Below are 25,542 nucleotides of genomic sequence, written 5' to 3' on the forward strand. Positions count from 1 at the left end.
CTTACAGATTTGGTAAAGATCATCCCGAATCTAGTTTAGAGTAGAATAACCTATTTTAAACTCATTACCAGATTGTTACACTTCAATCAGAAGCTGTGTTTTTAGACAATGGTTTTTATGGATATAATTTAAACAAAAGTGGGAAAAACTCCTGTACAACTGTGTAATTGATGAAACACCTGGGATTGCTGGGAGTTGGTGACAGTGAACGCCCAGATGAGAGGACGCAGGTGCTCAGCAGTGCTCCACTGGCTCTGCGGCTTGTCCACTCTGAATACACTGGGGGATTTTCACACAGCTCTATCTTCTATGGAGAAATATGTGAATTGATACTTACTTTAAAATAACAGGAAAAAAAAAAAGGCACTGCCATCTTTAACATGAATTCCCTGGACTGCCTTTGTGAACACCGGGGGTTCCAAACCACCAGTTGAAAATTTAACTTTCTTCATTTTTACAACTTGAATGATCTTTACAATCAAAATTTAATGCACTCACATCTACTCCAACTTAAAACAAAATGTTCCTTGCTCCAAAATGCCCCTCCCAATACATTCCCACGACTGGTGTCTCTTACTTCTCGCTTTCCCTCGCAGCCAAATTTCCTGAACAAGTGGTTGATGTTTGCTAACTTTTCAATCCACTCTCATCTTGTTTCTGCACTGACTCTTCAACTAAACTTGTTTTGGTTAAGGTCACCAGTGATGATGGTGCCATTTTCAGTCTTCTGTAATCACTGGGCACATCTGGTAGAGGACTTCCTCTTTCCTGAGGCATCTCCATCCTCCAGCATGCATCAGAACATGCTCTTCAGTCTCCACTTATTTCTCAGGGTGCTTTCTTTCAGTTCCTTTTGCCAACCTCTACGTTTCCTTTAAAAATATTAGTGTTCTTTAGGAGTCAGTAAGCCCTCCTTTCTTCTTACTCTATTTTTTTGCTCTAGGTGACTTCATTTACTCCCAAGGTTACAAATATCCTCTATAGGCCAGAGGAAATTTCTGTCTCCAGTCCAGACCTCTCTCCTGAGCTCAGATCCTTACATCCACTGCTATTCAACCTATCCATTTAAACAATGCATTTGAACATTAAATTCATGGCCAAAACGTAACGCCTGATCTCATCCCAAACCCAGCCCATCTCAGCCACAAACCTGCTTCTTTAGAGTGTTCCCTAGTTCTCAGTAAGTAGCAGCACTAGGCACCCATTGCATGTCAGAAATATGGGTGTCATCCTTGACACGCTCCTCTTCTCCACCCAGCACTGCCAGTCAAGCAACTCCTGCTGGTTCTACTTCCTATAGATTTCACCAATGTTTATTTCTGTCACCAATATTAGCACTCCAGCCCAAGCATCATCACTGCTGCCTAATTGGGAGCAATCATCCAAAAGCTCCCTAATTATTTTTTGTTTGTTTGTTTGTTTGTTTAGACAAAGTCTTTCTCTATCACCCAGGCTGGAGTGCAATGACACCATCTTGGATCAGTGCAACCTCTGCCTCCCGGGTTCAAGTGATTCTCCTGCCTCAGCCTCCCAAGTAGCTGGGATTACAGGCATTCACCACCATGCACAGCTACTTTTTGTATTTTTAGTAGAGACAGGGTTTCACCATGTTGGCCAGGCTGGTCTCAAACTCCTGACCTCGTGATCCACCCACCTTGGCCTCATTTTCTTCCCACTAGTAACAAGACAAAATAAAAGGTCCATGATAAAAACAATAAGACTGGACGGGCACGGTGGCTCACGCCTGTAATCCCAGCACTTTGGGAGGCCAAGGTGGGCGGATCACGAGGTCAGGAGATCCAGACCATCCTGGCCAACATGGTGAAACCCCGTCTCTACTAAAAATACAAAAAATTAGCTGGGCATGGTGGCGGGTGCCTGTAGTCCCAGCTACTCAGGAGGCTGAGGCAGGAGAATGGCATGAACCCGGCAGGCGGAGCTTGCAGTGAGCCGAGATCTTGCCACTGCACTCCAGCCTGGGTGACAGAGCGAGACTCTGTCTCAAAAAAAAAAAAAAAAAAATAGTATTAATAATAAAAATAAAAAATAAATAAAAAAATAAAGACCCTGCCTTTAGGTCCAGCCCTTGCCTACCTCTCCAACCTCATTGTATGCCACACTTTCTTTTTCCCTTTATGTTAGACACACAGTTCTTGGTCTTCCTCAAGTATTATGCTTTCTTATCTTAGGAACTTCCATTTTATAGATTTTCTTTCTCTAGAACAGGAGTCAGTAAAATTTTTTAGGAGAGAGCGAGATAGTTTGCCAATTCCTGATCTAAAAGGCTAATCATCTAACCCCACTGCTTACCAATTCAAATGTCATGTTCCATTGAAGCTTTTCTTAATCAATGTTAAGTGCCCTGCTGGGGACAGTGGCTCACACCTGTAATCCCAGAGATTTGGAAGGCTGAGGTGGGAGAATGGTTTGAGGTGAGGAGTTCAAGACCAGACTGGACAACATAGCAAGACCTAGTATCTACAAAAAGTTTTAAAAATTAGGCCAGGCATGGTGGTTCATGCCTGTAATCCCAGAGGAGGCCGAGGTAAGGGTATCACCTGACGTCAGGAATTCGAGACCAGCCTGGCCAACATGGCGAAACCCTGTCTCTACTAAAAAATACAAAAACTAGTTGGGCGTGGTGGCAGGCGCCTGTAATCCCAGCTACTCTGGAGGCTGAGGCAGGAGACTCGCTTGAACCTCAGAGGCGGAGGTAGCAGTGAGCTGAGATCGTGCCACTGCACTCCAGTCTGGATGACAGTGAGACTCTGTCTCAAAAACAAAAACAAAAAAAGGGCCAGGCACAGTGGCTCATGCCTGTAATCCCAGCACTGTGGGAGGCTGAGGCAGGTGGATCATAAGGTCAAGAGATCAAGACCATCCTGGCCAACATGGTGAAACCCTGTCTCTGCTAAAAATACAAAAATTAGCTGGGCATGGTGGCGTGTGCCTGTGGTCCCAGCTACTTGAGAGGCTGAGGCAGAAGAATCACTTGAACCCAGGGGATGGAGGTTGCAGTGAGCCGAGATTGCGCCACTGCACTCCAGCCTGGGTGACAGGGTAAGATTCTGTCTCAAAAAAAAAAAAAAAATTAGCAGGGCATGGTGGTATGTACCTGTAGCCCCACCTACTTGGGAGGCTGAGGAGGGAGGATCCCTTGAGCCCAGGAGTTCAAGGTTACACTTCAGCCTGGGCAACAGAGTGAGATATTCTCTTACAAATACTTTTTTAAAAAACAAGTCCCGTTATTAAATGTACTTGTACCACCAAATGTATTTCTCCTTCATAGAACTGGTCATGATTGTACAGTTGGCCCTTGAGCAACATGGGGGTTAGGAGCGTCAACCCCCTGTACAGTCAAAAATCCATGCATAACTTTTGACTCCTCTCAAATTCAACTACCAACAGCCTACTGTTGACCAGAAGCTTTACCGATAACATAAATGGTTGATTAACACATATTTGTATATGTATTATATACTATATTCTTACAATAAAGCTAGAGAAAATATTAAGAAAATCATAAGAGAAAATACTGTTACAGTACTGTACTGTTATATATTGATGCCATAAGTTTATACTGCCTGTTTACAAGATGAATCATCTGAAATGACGGCAGCTGCAGCTGCAAACTTCAATCTAAGCTACACATCAAGCACTGCAACTTTCGCTTGTAATGTCATGACTTTTCTCTGCTTCTTGAAAGTACTTCCAACATCAATAGCGGCACTTCGCATGGGTCCCACAGTGTTATTCAAGGTTTATGGTATTGCACTAAACATGATGAAAAATGCACAAGAACTGCAATAGAACACTTGTTATTGCAATAAGCAATTTAGTGGAGAGAGAAACTGTTCACATGCAGATGATTTAGTACACACAGGGTTTTCAGTGGACACTTACAATACTTGAGCTCCTCGCAATAGCAACAGGAGGTGGTTACAAAATTATCACAGTAGTACAGTGTGTACTACAGTTAATTTCATGCAGTTATGATTTAATACTGCATCTTTATATTTTACATTTCTCTCAATTGCAAATGGTACCATGTATGATCTGTGTTTGTGTGTGTAAGTTTTGATAAATTTTAAATTTTTATAATAGAGTTGCATATATTTTATGGTAGTAAATGATAAAGAACAGTATCTACAGATATTTTATGTATTCATGACATACCTAAATTTAAAACTTCTTTTCATTATTTCTAGGCTACATGGTTTATCTGCAGGTTTTTTCAAACTGTTGCAAATCTCCAAAAAATTTTCCAATAAATTTATTGAAAAGAATCTGTGTATAAGTGGGCCCAGACAGTTCACATCTGTGTTGTTTAAGGGTCAACTATAATTAATTAAACAGTTGTGAAATTCTTTTGCTAACATCCATCTTCCCTATAAGGATATAAGCTCCATTAGAGTGGGAACTATATCTACTTTGCTATTTTATTCCAGCATGTGGTAGAAAATGTGACACATAGTAGCAATCACTCACTCAATCAATCAATCAATCAATGTTGAATGAATGAATCATTAATTTGCTACCTGACCTTCATTCGGCACGTTTGTCTTTCTTAGGCTTAGTTCTCCATCTGGAAATGGAGATGATAAATACAGCTACTTTCAAGGCTGCTTCAAGGTACATAAGGTAACAAGTGTGAGAGCATTCTGAGAACTCGAAAGCAATACACAAATGCAAGAAAATAAATGGAAAGCTGCCCCAGGTGCACAGGACTGGGGCAAAGGCTGGCCCAATGGCCAAATCCTCTGGCTTGTTTTGTTGGTCCTCTAGCTAAGAATGGTCTTCACTTTTTCAAAGGGTTGTAAAAAACACAAAACAAGGAAGACCATGCCACAGAAACCATGTGTGGCCTGCAAAGTGCAAAATATTTACTCTCTGGCCCTTTACAGAAAACGTCTGCAGACCCCTGGCCTACAGAAGTGTCTGGGCTTAAGTAAATATTTTAATAGTGAATGAATAATTATTACTTTGCAAATATATGCATATTTTGGTATTTTGATAACTGACAAGCAGTGCCATTATCTGACTGCCTGTCTTCCATTCAATAAAGCAAGTAATTAACATAAAAATACCTCCCCCCTCCCCGGGCTAATATGTTACTTTACATTTGAAAAATACAAGGAGTCTATAAATACTTTCATTTCCTTCAATTATATCAAGAACTGTTTTTGAAACAGAGAAGGCAGGGATGACTGGGAAAAGGTGTGGGGATAGAGAGCTGGAGGCCACGCAAACTGTGTCCCCTGGAAGGGTGACTGCTGTCATTGGGTATGCGGCTGCCACGTGGAGATCCATGTTCCCTGGGGGGTGACTGCTGTCATTGGGTATGCGGCTGTCACGTGGAAGTCCAAGTCCATAGAAACCTATTCACTGTCTGCTGTGAAATACTGAGATTATTTTCTCCCCAGGGAATCCATTATCACACAGAAATGAGAAACGGCACATGGATAAAAAATAATAAGAGGCTGTGCTTATTGCCAAAAAAAAAAAAAAAAATCCCCAATACTGCACAAAAAGAAAAGGATTTGGAGTCACAAGATCAAGATTCAAGTCTGAACTCTACCACTTATTCCATCTGTCACTTTGAGCAAACCTATTAGCCTCTCTGAGCTGAATTTCTTCATCAAGAAAAAGAGAATAATCATTGATGACATTTAGTGGGTGGCCTTTATGAGCCATGTGCTTTGCTATATTATATTCGATCTTTCTATCAAAATGCAAAGTAGATATGATTAGTGCCAATATATAGGTGAAGAAACAGTCACTCAGAGAACTTGAGTGACTTGCTCAAAGTAACGCCAATAGAAAGAAGCAAAGGTTTTGTTTGTAGCCAAGTTCTGACTCTAGCAATGCTATCAGTGCAACCTCTGATAAGATGTTTAACCTCTTTAGACCTACTATGTGCTTTACCTTACAAAAAGCATATAAAACCTAATTTCTAGGAGAGATGATTTGAAATTCCTCCATATTGCAATATTACCAACTTACGTCTTAAAGGAAAATGGCTTTCCTCCATTCTTCCATGTCAAATCTAATTCTGTGTCTTCAGAGACTAACAAAAAGAGGATGTACTCTCCTCTTTGTATATAATAAGAACAATGTAAATTAAGGAGCATAAATACATAAAATAAAAGTATTACATTTTGAGCATGTCCCGAGTGGCATAATGATGATGAATTCTACTTATTCCGCAGCAACTCCCCTTCTGCGTATAAACCAAACACATTCAATACGTGACACGTGAGTTGATCATGAAATCTTGATTACCTTTGCTTCATTATCTCATGTACTCTCCCATGCTGGACACATTGTTCCTCCAATTCTGCATTTCTTTTCTGTAACTTTCCCAATTTATCATATGTATATCTTTTTTCTTGACTGAGTTGAGCTATTTCAGATCTAGAGAGGTGAAAACACAAAAATAATAGATGTTAAAGGTTCTTATTACTAGGGCATATTGTTATTATATAATCTTAACATTATCTTAAACTCCGTACTTAAACATAATAGTACAATGAAAACTATATCCTTTTGCAAAAGAAAATATTTCAGAAACGGCAAGATACATTGTAGAGACTCGTGTGATAGACAGAAAAAGGAATAACAACTTATTCTAATAGAAATGGCTTCCCTAAGGAACAAGACAAAAATGATAATGATTAAATCTCTTTTTTAAAAGACTATCGTTCATTTAACAAATACTTACTGAGTGCTTGTTATAGGCCAAACACTATGCTGTCAAAGAAGAAACCCGAGGCCTAATTTCTATCACAGAGTTTCTTTTAATTAACATAACCAGCTTAATGGCACACGGTTAAAATAAAAATAGTCCTTTAATGGTTAATTTTATGTGTCAACTTAGTTGGGCCATGGTGCCCAGACATTTGACCAGACATTATTCTGGACACTTCTGTGAGGGTGTTTTTTAGCTGATTTAAATTAGTAGACTTTGAGAAAAGCGGATTGCTCTCCACCTCGGCGGGCTTCCTCCAATCCGCTGAAGGTCTTAATAGAAAAAAGATTGACCTCCCCCGAGCAAAATGGCAATATCCTGTTGTTCGTGTCTTAAGTGACAATCCAAGTCTCAAAATTTGAAGATCACAAAGATGTTTATCCAAGAAAAATTATATTCCTTTCCTTGTATTAAGTAAACTCTAAATTTCTGCCTACTGCCACCATCTCCTCACGCCCTAATGCCTAATCAGTTAGAATGGAGAGTTTAAAACTCTTATATATTATGAGTCGTTTTCAGGTTAATAATTGGTTTGTTTCCTGAAGACTCCTGACATAAAATTAATTCCCTTCAAAGAAAGGATTCTTCCAGTAGGCAAGATAGCCTTTTCTTCCTGGTCAGGAAAGGATTTGGATTTGCTAAGGGAAATTTTACTTTACAAATTGTTCATCCCAAGGACCAGGCTGCTCACGTGTATGGGGCAAAAACTCTTGCTTTTAGTTCACCTCATTCTTCATTTTGTTTTCATCTTGGTTCAAATGTCATCCCACGGGAAGCTTGCCCTGATTAATACCTTGCAGTTCTCAATATGTCAGCACGTTTTTTGAAGCTACCTCTAGCCTTTATGCATACATTAGCTTATAATTTATTCTTTTAAATTGTGCTCTGTGCCTTGTCTTTCCTACCAGATTCTGTATGAGAGCATGGATTATCTCATTTTCAAGTTCAGATCAAGTGCTCAATCTACATTTGCTTCTCCTAGTAAGAATCTACCCATATTTGAAATAGTCCAAAAGGAGTTAATAATGACTTATGTTTCTCCTTTCAGAATCACATACAATACAAAAGAATTTAAAGGCAGTTATAATAAATTTTTGATCTGGTATCCCTTCCAATCCATGCACTAAAATAAATTCCAAAAGAAGAAAAAAAAATCCTTAAACCAGATTAGAAAAAAATGCAGAACACTGATCTTTTCTCAGGCACTTTCCAAGCAAAAGGCACTTTTAAAAAGAAAAATCACAAAGAAAAAAATAGATTTTACAATACAAAAATACAAAACTTTTACACATAAAAATATCATATATTTAAAATATATCCTAGATTTGTGTGAGAGTATTCATTGTAGCACTGTTTCTAGAAACAACCTTTCTTTGCAACCCATAATCTGGAAACTTAACCAAGAAATCTATCCACTGGAGCCTGGTTATGTTACTTATTAATCTGATAATGTGGCTATTTATAAGTGATATTTATTGATCTAAAACTGTGACGTATTTGTAAAAAAGAGAAAACATTAAAAGTCAGCATGTATGATGTGATTTCATTTTATAATTTAGAAAAACATTTTGACATGTATACCAACTATTAATACTGATTATTTCTGGATGGAAGGATCAGGAATGTTTTCTCTGTTCTTTATTCATCCTTTTCCATACTTTCTAAATTTGTAAAATAGATATGTATTTTATTTTTTAAAAATAAATTCATTCTGATTTTGAAACAAAATCATAATAAAACAAAATGTAGATGTCACACTGGTGGGGGAGGTTGTGTGTGGAAGGAACAGGGAATATATGGGAATTCTGTACTTTCTGTCCAGTTTTGCTATGAATCTAAAACTGCTCTAAAAAATAAAGCTTATTAATTAAAATCAATGTAAACAACAGGGAATTATTTACAAAAATAAGACAAACAAACATTAAAAGCATCCTTTAATGAAACACTAACTGCACTCTCCATCAAAATTCCAATTAAAAATATAAGAAATATTTAAAATATCTACAGAAGAAATCTAAGGGATCAATAACATTTATAACATATTCAATTTCACTATTATTCAAAAAATAGCACAACAAAACCAGATACTACCACCAAATATTTACTGCATGCCACTGTATAACAAACAGTGAAATCCATCCTTTACATTCATGATCTCAATTACTCCTATAAGGTACTTGTAAGGGTTTATTTTCTTTTCTCTGTGAGGTTAAATATGAAGTTTAATGACTTGCCTAAGGTCATCCAAGTAGGCAAGCCCAGATACAAATACTACTTAGTCCACCTCTAGGGGGGTAGTTCCACCCACTGTGCGATATTGCTTCTTATTCTTTTTTAAAAAATCTCACTTCTTTGTAATGTTATTTACTAATATGGCTACATATACAGTGATTAGAAGTTAGTGTAGTACTTAAGCAAGGTAAAACACATTAATGCCCTTAAAAGGATTCATAGTCTTGGACAGCAATTAAGGAAACAATAAAAACAAAAAAATTTAGACTTAGGTACAAAGTTTTTGTTGTATTATTATTCATAATGGTTAAAAATTAGAAGCATCTTAAGAGCCTAATAATTCTTATCCATGCAAATCATTTAATAAAGTTTTGTTTTCAGAGTATTTACTGATATAGAAAAATGTTCATTAGATATCAAATGAAAAAGCAGATGCAAAACTGTATATACAGTGCAATCTCAATTACAATATAAATGTACACATACATACACATGAAAAATGACTGAAGGGAAATACGTCAGAGGTAAGAATAGTTATCTCCGGATGGTAGTGGCACAGGAAATGTTCCTTAATTCTTCTTTGTATTTTCCAAATTCCCTGCATTGAGGATGTCTTACATAATCACAAAAATACAAATGTTATTTATAAAGTACGTATCACTATCAAGTGTGTTATTGCAACAATCTTTTTTTCTGCTTCGCATATTTTTGTTTTTTTCTTTATTTATAATTGTAATTTGCCTACCAATTTCCATTTCTCAATAAAAATTTGACATATATGCCTGCACGTCATCCTTTTTCTGTCTGGAGTTCACGATATATTCCTAGAACAGTAGTCTGCAAAGCTCAAAGAGTAAACTTACAAGTTTTCTGTTAGTTTGGAAATACATTTCTGGTATGATTATCCTGTGTCATATAAAAGGATAATTGACTCTAATTCATTTTCACAGAAAATTTAGGCAATTTCTGGCTTTGCAGAAGCATGAACTTTCCCCTATATTTTTATATACCAGTTATATTGTATAACTGCATTTGCATGAAATATATTTTACTACTACAATTCAGATTAAAATGATAATTGTTTCAAAGAGAAATATAATATCTTAATTTTTTATTCTTTTAGGTTCTAGTTTGACTTTTGGTAACAATTAGCAGAGGCCAATATCAGTCTCCTCTTGTAGAAAATATAATTTTTATAGTATCCCAACCTAACATCATGTAAACATGCAAAGGAAAAAAACAGTTCAACCGGGTGTGTGTTCTTCACCTCAATTAAACTCACACAGTTGGATACCTACTGTTGCCAAAACAGTAATATAATTTATACATTATAGTCCACACAGTAAAACTACACTAAAAGTCATTTAACAATATTTATAACACCATAAAGTATAGTGTTAAAATATATGAACTGCAATATGTACCAAAATTATAAAATTTGTTTCTCATCATCAGTGATTAAAACCAGGATCATTGCTCTAGCCTCAATACTCACAACCCTGGTGACAGATTAGAATTCAAATCTTAATGATCAATTTACAATTAACAAGATAGAAGTGAAACAAATTAAACCAACCATTATATATAACGAGGCCCCATGGACTCCCATTGTTCCTCTTAATTACAAAACGCAAATCACAAATACACAATGGGCAGTGTTAGACATCAGTCCACAAGCCTCACAACCCAGAAAGTGACAATGACAGAAAAGAAAGCAGCAAAACCACATAGACCCTGGTTCTACGCTCTATCCGGTTCTTTTCAATGTGCAAGTGGTGGAAGCTAAAACCTAGCACACACTTCTCTCCACTCTGTGGCTGGCAGAGGCTCACTCCTCGCCAGCACCCAATCCTTCCAAGCTCTCCCAGGCCAGGTGTTAGATAGCACTGCAAACCGCACTGCAACATTTTACTGCTGATTCATCTAAGTGCGTGGGGAGAGAGAACACTTCCTTCACTTTGATAAAGAAAAATCACAGTTGTACCAAAGATATTTAAATAGCTCCGTTTACCTCCCTCAAAAAACAACCCCATAACTGTAATAAGCTCTCAGAGTACTGGGGAATACAGAAGCAAGGATAGCGAAAGTTTATGTGAGCTTCAACTAAAATCAGCCAGAATGCCTGCCTGGTGCCAATTAAAAGCAAAATGGAATTAATTCTCTTGCCTGATGGTCAAAAACAAGCTATATAAAATGCACAGAATCGGCAGTTCACTTTAAGTTTAAAATGGGACGTGCCATTCACAAATTCCAGGGTTACAGACACCACTACGTGCAGTGTGGAGTACACTCAGTGCGCAAACTACTGTGCTAATCACTATGGAGGCTTCCAGAAAACAGAAGCAGTCATCACTGCCATAATGCGACTTACGGTCTACTTGGGGGAAAACACATACAACAGACCCACACACGGAGGTACCATTTCAAAACATTTTCACAGAGCAACAGAGCAGCCTAGCATGAGGCTGGGGCAGACAGTAAGGGTGTACGTGCCCACTGAGCCCGCGCGGTCAGCTTTCCCGTCATTCTGCATGGGCTCCAGTCAAACGACTAGACCTGTTTAAAATCTTGTTTTAAATGGTAGGAATCCATTTGTTTAGTTGGTATTTTGAATAACATAAGACTCTTAGAGTAATGCTGCTAGTAACAGAGGAGGGAAAAATATGTCTTAATTATTGTTCAATACAAAATAAATACACTTACTTTCAAGAAAAATTTTACTGTAATACTCTGAGGGAAAGCTGGACCAAAATTACCATACGGATTGGATAAATATAAAGTTGGAGACTGAATTTCCACAACGACAAAACTTTGGAAACTTCAAGATTTTCCTTACCTCAAAGCACAGGGAAAATTATTTATCCCAATAGTTTGGCATGGGGTACGCAGAGGCACACTCCTGGAGGGCCTCTTCAGGGTTTACTACATTAATAACTTGTATTTTAAAAGAAGCAGTTTGAGCCCTTCAGGTTTTGTAGGTGGTTTCAAAGCAGAAGGTAACATCAACATGGAATGTTAAGTTTAACATGAATGAGTTATTGAAAATGTCATAGTAGGAAGCCAGGGAGAAATGAAACCGGAACTAAAAGAAATTAAGAACAAACAACCCTAAAAATCACAATTTGTCCTATTCACTACTCTCTTGCAAGGTGCACAAAACGCACTTTTCGCAAGTTTTAGGGGCGCTTAAGAGTTTTAAAACTTGTAGGTAACAATTTATCAAATGTTTACTACTTGCCAGGCCTTGGTTGAGACAAATTGTAAAGTTAGAGTAGGTGCCTGTTTTAATTCATCAGAGTTACAAAATACAACTAGATCCACATTTTCCTGATCTGACTGTTTTAAAAAGGCTTTCATGGTGGCATGGACTTATGTCCATCAGCAAATGACAGTCAGATTTTCCCTGGCAAAGACAATAGCTATGTAAAGTGATACCCAAATTCCAGTCAAGACCCTTAAAAATGCTATTGTGAAAACAATAGCAGCTACTGTGTATTACGATGTGTCAGGCATTGTGCTAGGCACTTGATAACGTGTATGTATGTGTATCTATATATACAATTCTAATTCCCATAACAATCCTGCAGCGTGGCTTTAGAAATGTTTTTACAGAAGGAGAAGCTGGGGTTTGGGGAGCTGAAGTGATGTACCCAAGGTTACAAAGCTCCAAGTGGGAGAGTAAGATTCAAACCTAGTTCCTCTGAATTGCCACGTGTTCTTTACTGCACACTGCCAGTCATCAACAATGGAACAGACTGGCATCAAAAGTCAGATCAGGAGGTGCGAATAGCACCACACCTATTTGTTTCATTCATTCATCATTTATTCATTAAGTGCCATCTATGTGTCAGATACAAAAGAATACATCCAATTTACAAAGCAGTGTTCAGGAGCTGGAGGAACGAGAAGCAGGAGAAGCAGTAGAGGTGCTGAGTTAGACCAGTACAGGACAAGATGACAGATCTAGAGGAGGAACAAGAGGGCCTAGGGGCAAAGAGTAAGTTAACTGTTACATGCCAAGGACGCTTACTTCTCCACGGAAATTTAAAGGTTAATTTTTCCTTCCCAAACTTTCTCATCATAACTACTATGACTTGAATTTTCTTTAGCAATAAATGTAAAATACTGTGATTACTGTAAGAAAGAACATATACTTTGGAACCAGAAATATCTAGGTTAGTACCCTAGCTCTCCCACTCACCAGCTATTTAAACAGTTTTGGTTTCCTTATCTGGAAGATAATAATTTCTGTCTCAAGTTGTGGTGAGAATTAAATAATGTATACCAAGCACCTTTTTGTCTCTTTTATATAATAAATTTCCCTAATTATGTTTCCTTGGAGAGCAAGATCAGTCATCATTCACAAACCAATTTTAGACCTAACACATTTATATAAAACCCAGATTAGTATTATTTTATCCCTAAATGATATAATCTGGTTTGTTTGCTTCTAACAAATTACTTTGGACCTATGTGGTGCAAATCAAGTATTTCTGTTTAAGAATAGCTACTGTAGATATTTTATGGGTCTCTTTCATGACAAAATCATTTAGTTTTCATGGTCAAATCTCCTTGAAATATCTGGTATTTGGGCACCTAGGTTTTCCCTACCAAAATACAATCTTAGTATATGCTAGGAAGGTGCGCATGTCAGAGTACATTCTTGGTGGTTACAGAAGCCTCTGCCTTCCTGTGAGCAGGGAGAGTAGGATGCACGAGCCCTCTGATTCCCCAAAAGATTCAGGGATAGGGGTTCTATCAGCTAAGACAGCTTGTTGATGCAGGATCCCAAGATGGAGCTCAGAGTGATCAGATATGCCCTGATCCTCCCAGAAATCCTTTCCGAATGAAACATCTAAGTGAGCAGTTTGTTTGCTGAGACATATTTCCTGCTCTCAATAGATCTACGTAAGTTTCAGAAAAATACAGAAGAGAAGACACACAGGCTATTTTTTCATTATCATATAAAGTAATATTTGACATCGTATCAGTTATGTGAATATTGCCTTCTATAGTTCAATTTCAAGTGATTCTGTCCAATGCCATTCATTGACAAAAGAAGAAACTATAGTCCAAGTAAGTCAAATACATTTGTCCAAGATGATTCAGTTACTATCGGAGCTGAGATGAGGAGTCAGGCTTCTTGCAGTTTAGAATATAAAATAATTTATTCATTGAGATAATCTGACTAGAAAGTGTGTAGAAAAAAGTCATTAAGATTCCAATCAATGGATTTATAAAAGAGTAGTATGCCTATAAAATGAATGATGGCTGTTCTATTAAAATATAACAATTTTAGGAGAAGAATAGTTTTGGTGTGTTTATTTCAAAGTACCATCTACTTTCATTTTTATATATACACATTTCATCTGTTATCATTTAACCTAAAGATAGCTTTTGTGTTCATGGTGAATTGTAACAATAGATTAAAATGTGTTAACCATACCAACGTAAGATTTTATAACTGCTTGATTTATCTGCATCTTTATGTTATTACCATATTTTCTTTCCTGAAATTTCAGTTTTCAATTCTAAACATTAAAATGTCAAATAATAGTACACACATCATCATGAAAAAACATAAAAGTGTATGGACAATTAAGAAAATGTCCCTATGTAGAAAATATGTTCCAAGAAAACATCAGCAATTACTTAATTTGGACATTATCAAACAGGGTAAATGCGGTTTGTTAAGGAAAAATCAGAGTCATCCACAAACAGTGCTCTTGAAAGTATTCTATAACATCACCTACCTGGTTTTTTGAGAGATTTGTTCCAGTTTCTTGGCTAATGTACAGCATTCTTCCTTTAACTTTGTCAAAAATGTATTCTGGGAGGTCAGCAACAAATACTGTTCATTTTCTAGAAATAACAATAAACCCCCACCAACAGAAGATGTTTATGGTTGTCGCTCTGCAGTGCTTCCATACATAGAGTGGTAAAGTGCTTAGACCCCTACACATTTCCAATAAGCCACTAGATCACCTTCAATGCCCTAAGTCAAAGGACTTATCATCTGGAAAGACACTCAATCTTGGGAGTCGTTTATTTTCAACATAAGTATACACCAGAAACACTTTTTATCAGACCAGCTTGGTGTAACATTTTGACATGTTAATAAAGTGTCAAATACCTCAAGTGGAAGCACAGACACTTATATCTTTGTAATATGCAAGATATTATATTTTAATTTTGACAATTTTACTATAAACAGTGTGTCAAAAATTCTCACAACCAGATAATTCAAAACTAAAATCATCGAGGAATTCTCTTCTACACTGTAATTCATGCTTTGTTTCATATTTGCACACATGATTTACTACCACCCCCCCAATCTTGCATACACTTCTCTAATTGTGAAGGTAAAAATGTGTATTTTCTTTAGAATTTTAATTTCACTGTCAATAGCATGAGCTTCAATGGAGATCTGGTCAAAGAAATTGAAAACGGTGTGATTTTGTGTGTGTGTACAAAAGGAAATGTCCTTAAGATGGTTTTAACCTTAAGTTAAATACACTCTAATCTAGTGCTTAGATTCTGCCCAAGACTCTGATCACTAGGATCATGCTAGCAGTGGGGGCAAACAATAATTTATCCTCCAATTTCCTCTTTTTATTTTTAGTGGAGAAACATCTACTAAATCTAGTGAATTTTCGTTTCTTCTGGCCAAATGCTGTTAGAAGAAAATCTCTACTGAAAGCGCTAGAGGGAATTATGTGAGTCAATATGACATTTGCCTCTTCATAAGTAAATAGATTATTTAATGGCTTGCATGTTAGCAATTTTTCACCCATAGGATAAGAAATAATTTTTACTGAACCATCAAATACAATATATTAATACATTAAATCATATGAAAATTACCTCTAAGCATAAGTTTTAAGAGTCCTTTATTTCTTTTCAATTTTAGCCAATGATTGGCAAAAAGCATATAGCATACAAATCAAAATAAATCAAGGCACTAAAATTAAGCAACATTTTTCTGGAAGAGACAGGATCAATTAAACTTTTGTTTTAATAGTACAATCAGTGTGGAGTATGTGGCGTGGAATTATAATGACTGACACTGTCTTGTTTTGACTAACACTGTCTGTGAACACACAACTCAAAAGTGAAAGAAACTACATAATGCTCTGACTGAACAAATCAAACTGTCTATTTTCAAAGTGCATTTTACTTTCAAATTAAAGGTAAAGAGTTACTGGCCAACTCAGTCTGCAGAATAGTGCCAATGTGATGAAAGATGGCAATTTTTAGCCAAGCTGCCAGCTGTGGTCAATGCCTTGTATTAGTGAATTTTAACAGCAGTTGTGAGAACTTGAAGAATGCAAAGGATTAAACATCACTCTAGATTGGGTTGGGGGAGGTGGGGAAATCATACAAATGCTAAAAATGTTCGAAGCTGCAAAGATTAAATAAAGGAACATATCAATTTGGAGCCACTGAATTACATCCAGCTGCGACAGTGAATTAAGAACCGATTAATGGCTAAAGCTTTTCTCCAGTTTGGATGCTGAAGCAAACTCATTAGGCTTTTAGAGTAGCTATAATGTGTGTACTGTGGGAACTGTTCAATGCTATTCAGGAGACTCTAACTGTAAGCTCAGAGCATTTCCCGCAGAGCTTCTGATGCTATTTTCTTTATATAACATGTGTGCCTGAAAACCCAGCCAAAAACAAGCCCTTTGTTTTTCTACTTTGTTGTGGTCTCTCTCAGCTTTACGTTTCTTGAACACAGGTAAATAAACTCATAATCCAGATGGTGCAACAGATGTGAGAGCAGCACTCTGAAATCAACAGACAGTGGGCAATACTTTCCATTTTCTCTTTTAAACGCTAACTAATATGTAATTCGGAATCTCCGGTGTAGTTAGCATCTGCTCCCTTCGGCCAGCCAAAGGTTACAGGTGTTCCTGATGTCATTTCACAGTAAGGCGTGGGCCTGGCTTGTGAGCGAGTGCCCAGGCTCTAATCTTTCCCTACCACCTACCAGTTTTGTCATGCTGGGCCTCCATTTGCTGTATCTTCTGTGTCAGCTCCCGCTCTCTTTGCTGGGCCTGAAGGGCTTGGGCCTTTGCTTCCTTGCTAAAGCTCTGCTGAATGCTATCTTTTTCTTGTCTGCAAAACAGAGAGGAGACATACAGAAATTTAATCTGCAGATGCACAAAGCCCCATCATGTCCCCTATAGACCAGAGAGAGCTGATACGGAGTAAACTGTTAAGCCTAAGAAGACAATGACCTTTCTATTGACCCTCCCCCACTTCAGAGGGAAAATCCAAACAATCTTCCATACAATGTTAAATATGTGCCACGAATGCAAATGGACTAAAGTATGCAGTGTCAAAAAATCATAACAACTAAATAACAGTATTTTTGTCACTTTAAAACACAAACCTTTTTTCTCTAACATTCTTTTTTTTTTTTTTTTTTTTTTTGAGATGGAGTCTCGCTCTGTCGCCCGGGCTGGAGTGCAGTGGCTGGATCTCAGCTCACTGCAAGCTCCGCCTCCCAGGTTCACGCCATTCTCCTGCCTCAGCCTCCCGAGTAGCTGGGACTACAGGCGCCCGCCACCTCGCCCGGCTATTTTTTTGTATTTTTTTTTAGTAGAGACGGGGTTTCACAGTGTTAGCCAGGATGGTCTCGATCTCCTGACCTCGTGATCCGCCCGTCTCGGCCTCCCAAAGTGCTGGGATTACAGGCTTGAGCCACCGCGCCCGGCCTTCTCTAACATTCTTAATGTTTTACACCTACCAATGAATCTTTCATCTTCTGAGTGGTCAATATTTCCTAGAGACACTGGAACTCTAGGAACAGCATGATTTGATCCTTAAACAAAACTTAAATTCTTAAAACTAAGCTTTGTAGACCACTTCTGTTTTCACTCTAAACTTAAAATGGAATCTTAAACATAATGCAGAAGCCTCTATCTAGAGGCAAGTAAATGGTTCTGCAGTGCCACATGCATGTTTTCACTAAATATCTTCACACATCAGGCCATATAATGTGAACATAAATACGAATATGAATATAAATAACTTCCCCCAGCACTTCATAAGAAAATCCCTCGTGGGTCACAGTGAAAGAAATTGCAGGATGAAAAGCTTCTGTAGTCAGACAACATCCCATCGTACTGTGATAGGACACTGACCTATCCCACTGGGTCAATAACCAAGCACAGTGGCTCCAAAGAGAGAAACTTCCTGAACAATTAGAACCTGGGGAATGCATAGGACTTCAATGCTGGCAGCACCGTGGATATACTGACAGTGTGTGTGTGCATGTACATGTGCCCCCCCCACCCCACACACACACATTAGGATGGTTCTTCAAACTCTAAATATGGGTAAGTGATATGAGAGTTTCCTTTAATTAACTGACTTAGTTATTTCTAACTCCTGATCTCCTTGTGGGCATTTCTCATCCATGCTGCTTTAGTTTACTAATTGAGATATTTACTGCTTAGCCTTTGCCAAACTAAAAATAAACAATTCCATAAAGCTATCACTACTAGTCTATGTACCGCTGTGGAACTTCAATTCACTGGCTTCTAATTATAAAGCAACATAAGGAAAGCCTGTATTAAAATTGGTCAATGCATGTGGTAACGTTGTAGTGTAAAATTCTGGAATGAAAATACACCCACACCTCACTCAAATGGAATCATCGGGGGTCCATGCTAAATGTGAAATAAGGTCCTGTCTGGTACTTCTAATAACATCACCTCCCCCTGGGATGTGGTCCACGGTCTTACGTTGCACTCAGTTCCAAACTAGTATATACAACAAATGGACAGTCAGACTAGGCAACGTTTTGCCTCCCCAGTCACACTACGTATTTTCTGGTCATGGATCACTGCATATGTCTCTTCCTCTTCCTGGAAAGCCCCGCCACCTGCTCACTCAATCCCCCTGTAAGAGGTATACATACCACTACCCCCTTCAGGCCTAGCTCAAAATTCTTCCCCTCTCCTTCCTCCCTCCTGAATTAACTATTCTTCCCTCAATGACCTCAATATATGTTGTGTACAATGTGCAAAGATAGTATTTATCACACTTTAGTTATTGCTTTACATGCCTGCTTCCTTTGTCATCTTTGTCTCTATACCCTCGGTCCAGCTCAGTGCTTGGCACACAGGAAGTGGGCAGTGAATATTTCAGGATTGGACGTTGTTATACTCTTGTCATAGGGGAAAGGAAGGCTGCTATCTTTATGTGTAGCCAGAGAATCTGCTTAAGTCTTACATGAGGAGGCAAAAACTTTTCAGACATGTTAGAAAAAGGTGCTTGGAAGAGAATGGTTCTAATGGCTCTGCCAGTTGGAGACTACGCTGCTAAAGTAATCAGCTTAAAAAAAGCCCTGTGGACTCTAATCATCCGAAAGTCAGACCCCTCGCTGGGGCAGGAGACAGAGACAGAAACCTGGGGCTCTGCAACCCCTAACAATTGGGTGACATAAATGCATTCTCCAACACCAATACCCACCTGGGAGTGAGAGGGGCACTACTAATAATTATATCAAGGTAACAGTCATAACTGAAACTGCCCATCACAAACTGGTACTTACAGCTCCCCAGTATAAAGGGGTTGTCAATCTCACCATCAGTTTTCAGAGTAAGCTGCCTAATTACTGATATTCTCAATTGACTATAGGCTGGGCGCGGTGGCTCACATCTGTAATCCCAGCACTTTGGGAGGCTGAGGCAGGCAGATCACTTAAGGCCAGGAGTTAGAGACCACCCTGGCCAACAAGGCAAAACCCTCTCTCTACTAAAAATTCAAAAGTTAGCTGGGAGTGGTGGTGCACGCCTGTAATCCCAGCTACTTGGGAGGCTGAGGCTGTAGAATCACTTGAACCTGAGAGGTGGAGGATGCAGGGAGCAGAGATTGTGCCACTGTACTCCAGCCTGGGTGATAGAGTGAGATTCTGTCTCAAAATAAATAAATAAAAATAAAAAATAAACTGACTATAGAAAAGAACTGTCATCATTGCAGTCCTTTTTATAAAATAAAACAAGTTAACAGACTTCTGCAAACAAACGTTGAGTTACACATCAACTGATGTTTCTTGAATCCTTCCCCAACTTTCCCTCTATTTGGGAAACTATACATTATGTTTCATTGCCTAGAAACATGATATAGTCTTGCTTTCCAACCTCCCTTCCCCTTCCACTTTCGCATGTTGCCTTCTCTCCCCTCTTGCAGGTTCTTTCTGACTTGGTAGGCTTTTTATAAATTCCCAGAATGTTAGAACTAAAAGGGAACCTCAAATGTGTTTCATCAAACCCTCTCACTTTACAGTTAGAAAAAAAAAAAACCTACTAAAAAATCCCCAAGGGTCACAAAAGAATTTGAAGTCTGCTTATAGGTTGCACAGTGAATGATTTAAAGGCAGAGGTAGGATTAAAATATTTTTATTTAGGGAAACCTATTTTATAATACTCTGGAGCTCGGGTATGCAATCTTTTGGCTTCCCTGGGTCACACTGGGAGAATTGTCTTGGGCCACACACAAAATACACTGAAACTAACAGTAATGATTGCTGATGAGCTGAAAAAAAAAGGAAAAGAAAAGAAAAGAGAATCACACACACACAAAATCTCATCATGTTTTAAGAAAGTTTACCAGTTTGTATGGGGCTTCATGCAAAGCTGTCCTGGGCCGCCAGCTGGACAGCTTACTCAGCCTGCGGCCTCGATGGTTTTGAATGCGGCCCAACACAAATTCATAAACTTCCTTAAAACATTATGAGATTTATGCACGGGCCTTTTTGTTTTTTTCCTTTTTAGCACACCAGCTGCCATTAGTGTTAATGTCTTTTATGTGTGGCCCACAATGCTTCCCCTTCTAGTGTGGCCCAGGAAAGCCAAAAGATTGGCCACACCTGCTCGAGAGGTAATACAATAATGGATTCAAAAAATTATCAAAAGCACTTATGCATTCAGGGAACGACTAGAGAAGAATGTAAATCAATGCATTAAAGATGTATCATAACTCTCTTATGTGAAAGGCACTCTGCTAGGCACTGGGTCAAATAAAGATAAAGAAGATATGCTCCTTGCCCCTAGTAGGGAGTTCAACATGGCCAAAGAGAAAGTAGATGGTAAAATACTTCGTAAGAAAGGTACAAGGGGGAAAATTTACCAAAGCATAACAAAATGAGAGTCAAATCCAGCTGGGTGTGAGAGCCTGGTGAAGGATGGTCAAGCCAGTCTCTCCAATTGGTTTGCTTTAATTCCCACTCAAAACACTGAGTAAAAAAGAATTTCTTGTTAGTTATGGGGCTGAAATATTTATTCACAATCACTCAAAACCAGAAACAACTTAAATGTCCATCAACTGTTTAATGGATAAACTGTGGTATAGTCTTGGAAGTTTATACCAAGACTATGGCTAGGTCATACTATGGCCTAGGAAGAGTAGAAATAAAAAGGAACAATGCTACATACAGCACTTGGTTGAACCTCAAAAGTAGTACACGTAGTTTAAAAAGTCAGACACCAAAGACATATATTATGATGTCATTCACAGGCCATTCAAGAAAAGTAAACACCAAGGGATAGAAAGTAGATCCGTGCTGCCAGGATTTGGAAGTAGGCGAGGGGTACCAGGGAGCAAAAGGGCACAAGGACACGTTTTGGGTTGATATAAATGTTCTTCTACGTTATGACTATGATCTTTCCACAATTCTATATATTTGTCAAACCATCTTTACCTGCACAGTTAGAAACTGGTGATATTTTATTATACTTAAATTTACCCCAATAAAGCTGATTTTTAAAAGGAGCAAATCAGTGGCTCACACCTGTAATCCCAGCACTTTGGGAAGCCGAGGCAGGTGGATCACTTGAGTGTTGAGCCCAGGAGTTCAAGACCAGCCTGGGCAACCTGGTGCAATCCCATCTCTACAAAAAAAATACAAAAATTAGCCAAACGTGGTGTTGTGTGCCTGTAATGCCAGCTCTCAAGAAGCTGATACAGAAGGATCACTTGAGCCCAGGGAGGTCGAGGCTACAGTGAGCCATAACTGCACCACTGCACTCTAGCCTGGGTGACAGAGTGAGACCCTGTCTCAAAAAATTAATTAATTAATTAATTAATTAAAGGAGCAAATGATCTAGAGTAGGAACATCCACCTTTATTCTCCAAGTTACTCACATCACCTGCAATCCAGGCATGTGTGGGCCATGTCAATGTTTTCTTCATAAAAATTCAGAATTAAAAGGAGTGAACAAGGACTGGCTAGGCCTCAAATACAGACTACATATACAGGGAGGCATAGTCACTCCTTTTTACCAATTATAGTTCTGGTTGATTGCATTTTCTGAAAATGGTCACAATGATATTTACCATCCCATTTTTTAGAAATGGGACTGAAGCATTAACCTTATATTTTTGATACTCAATTTTTTCATATCATTTATTATTTTAAATCTTGCAATTTAAAAAATGTTCATGTCACAGAACAAAAATGATTTGTTAAACAGATTTTTAAAAGTATATTTTCTAATGACGTTAAATTTAGCTCAACAATAACCCTGGGACAGAAACAATGAAAGGCTCAAGTCTGGGAACAAGGACTGGGTAGTTGTGGTGTTGAGGCACCAATCCCACCTTCCATGTTCCTATTCACCTTTTTACTGATGTCTAAAGTTCCAGTGTGAGACATACAACTCTTCTGGTTAAAAGGTGTTTCCCTTTTAAGATAAAATATTGAGAGCTTTGTGATAGTAGCATCTAGGTATGAAAAAACTTGTGAGAATTTATAACATGCTTATTGGCTGAAAATCATTAAGGAATACAGATAGAAGGGGCATGGAGGTGCTGGGTACTGATGTGAGTTTAGATAGAAAATGTACATTTGTCTCAATATTGGTGCTATTAGCTTTGATAGCTTGATTAACATCACTGGTGTACCAGACGATATTTAATGACTGACCTCCAGGGGGACAGGAAATCCCTCTTTTGTAGTATTTACCAATTTTCAGTGTAGACACTTCCACCATGCTCTACTGTAAGCTACCAAAGTGACATCACTGAATACCAAGTTGGGAAGAAATACACATAACTGGCTCTCATGAGCTGGTACAAGTCAGACTCAGCAAAACAGTAGTTAGGTGAGCTCTCCCAGGCTTCTCTACTATACAGTTCCTGTTTCCTCTTTGTATCAGGTTGGTGCAAAAGTAATTACCTTTAATGGCAAAAATCACAATTACTTTTGCTCCAACCTAATAAGTAAGAGGTAATTTGTTGGGAGATGCTAAGAATATGCAAACATCCTATTCTTCATTGAGCTCTCACCTAATAGTTTTACATCCAAAAATGACTTTTTTGCTCCATCATTCTTTCTCTATTTTTTAATTAACATTGTAGTATAAGAAAGAGCTTTCCCTTCTCTATCATTTATTAATTCATTAATATCAGCATGGAGTCATGGGTTCATATCATATTCAGTGGGTTATAATCCATTATGATTATTATTTTTATGCTCAATTTATCCTGAATTTTGCCTGGGGGAACCCTTTCAAGGTGGTTCCTATGTGACATTTCTATTATTCTTGTGACTTTCTATCTCCACAAAATGTTGCAGGCTCATCTTGCAATGTCCTTGTACCAGTCTTGGAATCAGCATTTGAACAAGCAGCTCTTTTTGTACCTTTAATGGGGAATGGTATTTAGAAACCAGGATCTGTCACTAGGTGGTGCTCACTGCTACTGCAAAATCATTGCTTCTAGGTCACCTTGGTTGACTAAGTCTGGATATGAATATATATATAAGTTGATAAATGTCAATATAAATATAAATATTTATCTGTATCCTAGAGGAATATACGCATACACATTCATACTGGTCTTTCCAATTACAAGTCAACAACATACATAGAAGCTTATCTCCCTTTTTTCCATAATTGTAATTTTTTCCTCAATAGTAAGAAACTTGGTTCCTATTATCCTCAACATACTTACTTATCTGTTTGTTCAAACTTGGAATACACAGAAAGTAGTTTCAAAATTAATAATCTATGGAAAGCAAATCTACTAGCAACTAGAATTAAATATTTGCTTATAGTTTTGTTTTGTTTTGCCTTGTTTTTTAAACAAATGTATAGGTACTTTTTGAGTTTATTCTCTTTGTGCTCTGGGAAGATGACACCTTGAGAGGCAATGGAGTACAGCCAAAACTCACAGAGCTAGAGGGTCAGAGTATGGCATCCACCACCTTATCACCTGTGTGACTATAGACAAATAACTTTCTTCCTTTAATACTGGCGTACTTCATTCAAGCAGAACAAAAAATCCAACCTTAAAGGACTAATCATTTTAAGACGCTACCAATTACTAATGTTTACACATAAGCTAAGGTCTTTACATGCATTCTTTTATTTAATCCTCATACCAACCATAGAAAGTAGGTTCTCTTAGTATCTTCACTTTATAGATAAGAAAATGGGGGCCTAGAGAGGTTATACAGTATGTTCATGTTCTTTAGTTCTTAAAGGTTATAGTCAGGAAATCCAGGGCTCTCTCACTCCACGGTGAATCACTATGCTTCAATCTCTTCTTTTATCAGGGATGTAGAGAAATGAGAGAAGGGTGAAAGGATAACAAGTTTCTATTTCAATTATCTCTATGGGAGTGTGCCATTTAATAGCCATATTATCCATCTTAACAGCCAAATCCCAAGCAACTAGTTCTCCTTCTTCTTTCCCTGCTGTCCTCTAAGCTATTAGATTACTTTCTCCTACAATGACACCATCAATTAGTTGTATCCTTCTTAAAGACATATATTCACCTTTGCAAAAACATTGAAAGGTACCACAAACACATTTCCTGCCTCAAGTGGCCACAGACTCTAGAAAAGATGAGACGTGTGCATCAATCTGGAATATGCATCAAAATGGAGTCCATGGAGAGCAGGAACCTTTGTTTTGCTCACTAATTTATCCCCAGAATCCGGAATAGTGCCTGGTATACAGTTGTGTGGTCAATGAACATTTGATGAATGAATAAACAAATGAATGAATGATCAACTACTAAAAGACGGAAAGTACTAAGTATCCTCACGGGGTAAGTATCACCCTGTCTCCTGACTACAGTCAGAGAATGTGATAAGATAATCCCTATTTTTGCCAAGAATTTATTATTATTATTATTGGCAATAAAACAAAACAAAAACAATAATAAGATTGGTAGATGGCATGATGTCTTCCATGTTTGAGAAGAACCCAAATTTCTATGCTTATTTACAGCTAACAGGGGCTATATTCTCTTATTTGAGCAAATGTAGAACTACTGAGAAGAAACAGAAAGGAAAACACAGGAATGAGATTCTGGAATCTCTACTTCCTTAAGTATGCAAAAGACTTAATGGCATCATACATATTTCCTGGAGTAAATTACTTCTATTTTCTTCACTGCAAAGTATGTCAGAACTTCAAGCACAATGTTGAAAGATGAGTTATCAGATCAGAGAATGAGTCATGTCTAGGGAGGAAAGCAGAAACAGAAAGGAGGTCAACTTCTTTCAAGGGAATACACACAAAAGAAAGGAAATATTTAACAGA

General features: G+C 37.9%; 1 protein-coding gene across 17 annotated transcripts in view; it reads right to left on the minus strand.

The window, feature by feature from the left end:
* Positions 1-25,542, minus strand: part of SDCCAG8 (SHH signaling and ciliogenesis regulator SDCCAG8) — a 251,197-nt gene that overhangs the window by 77,050 nt on the left and 148,605 nt on the right. For 16 of the 17 annotated variants that reach the window (XR_004434333.1, XR_004434329.1, XR_004434327.1 and 13 more), the window contains exons 14-16: positions 16,971-17,098; positions 14,734-14,842; positions 6,283-6,414 (exon numbers count right to left, since the gene is read on the minus strand). Coding sequence is in view for 8 of the 17 variants with exons in the window: in XM_033199699.1 (XP_033055590.1) it covers positions 6,283-6,414; positions 14,734-14,842; positions 16,971-17,098 (369 nt within the window). In the remaining 9 variants the exon portion in view is untranslated. Of the gene's footprint in view, positions 1-6,282; positions 6,415-14,733; positions 14,843-16,970; positions 17,099-25,542 lie in introns of those variants that run through there. The other variant, XM_033199701.1, reaches the window with a different exon arrangement.

Source organism: Trachypithecus francoisi, unplaced genomic scaffold (assembly GCF_009764315.1).
Source record: "Trachypithecus francoisi isolate TF-2019V2 unplaced genomic scaffold, Tfra_2.0 Lachesis_group5, whole genome shotgun sequence".
In the NCBI taxonomy this organism is placed as follows: Eukaryota; Metazoa; Chordata; class Mammalia; order Primates; family Cercopithecidae; genus Trachypithecus; species Trachypithecus francoisi.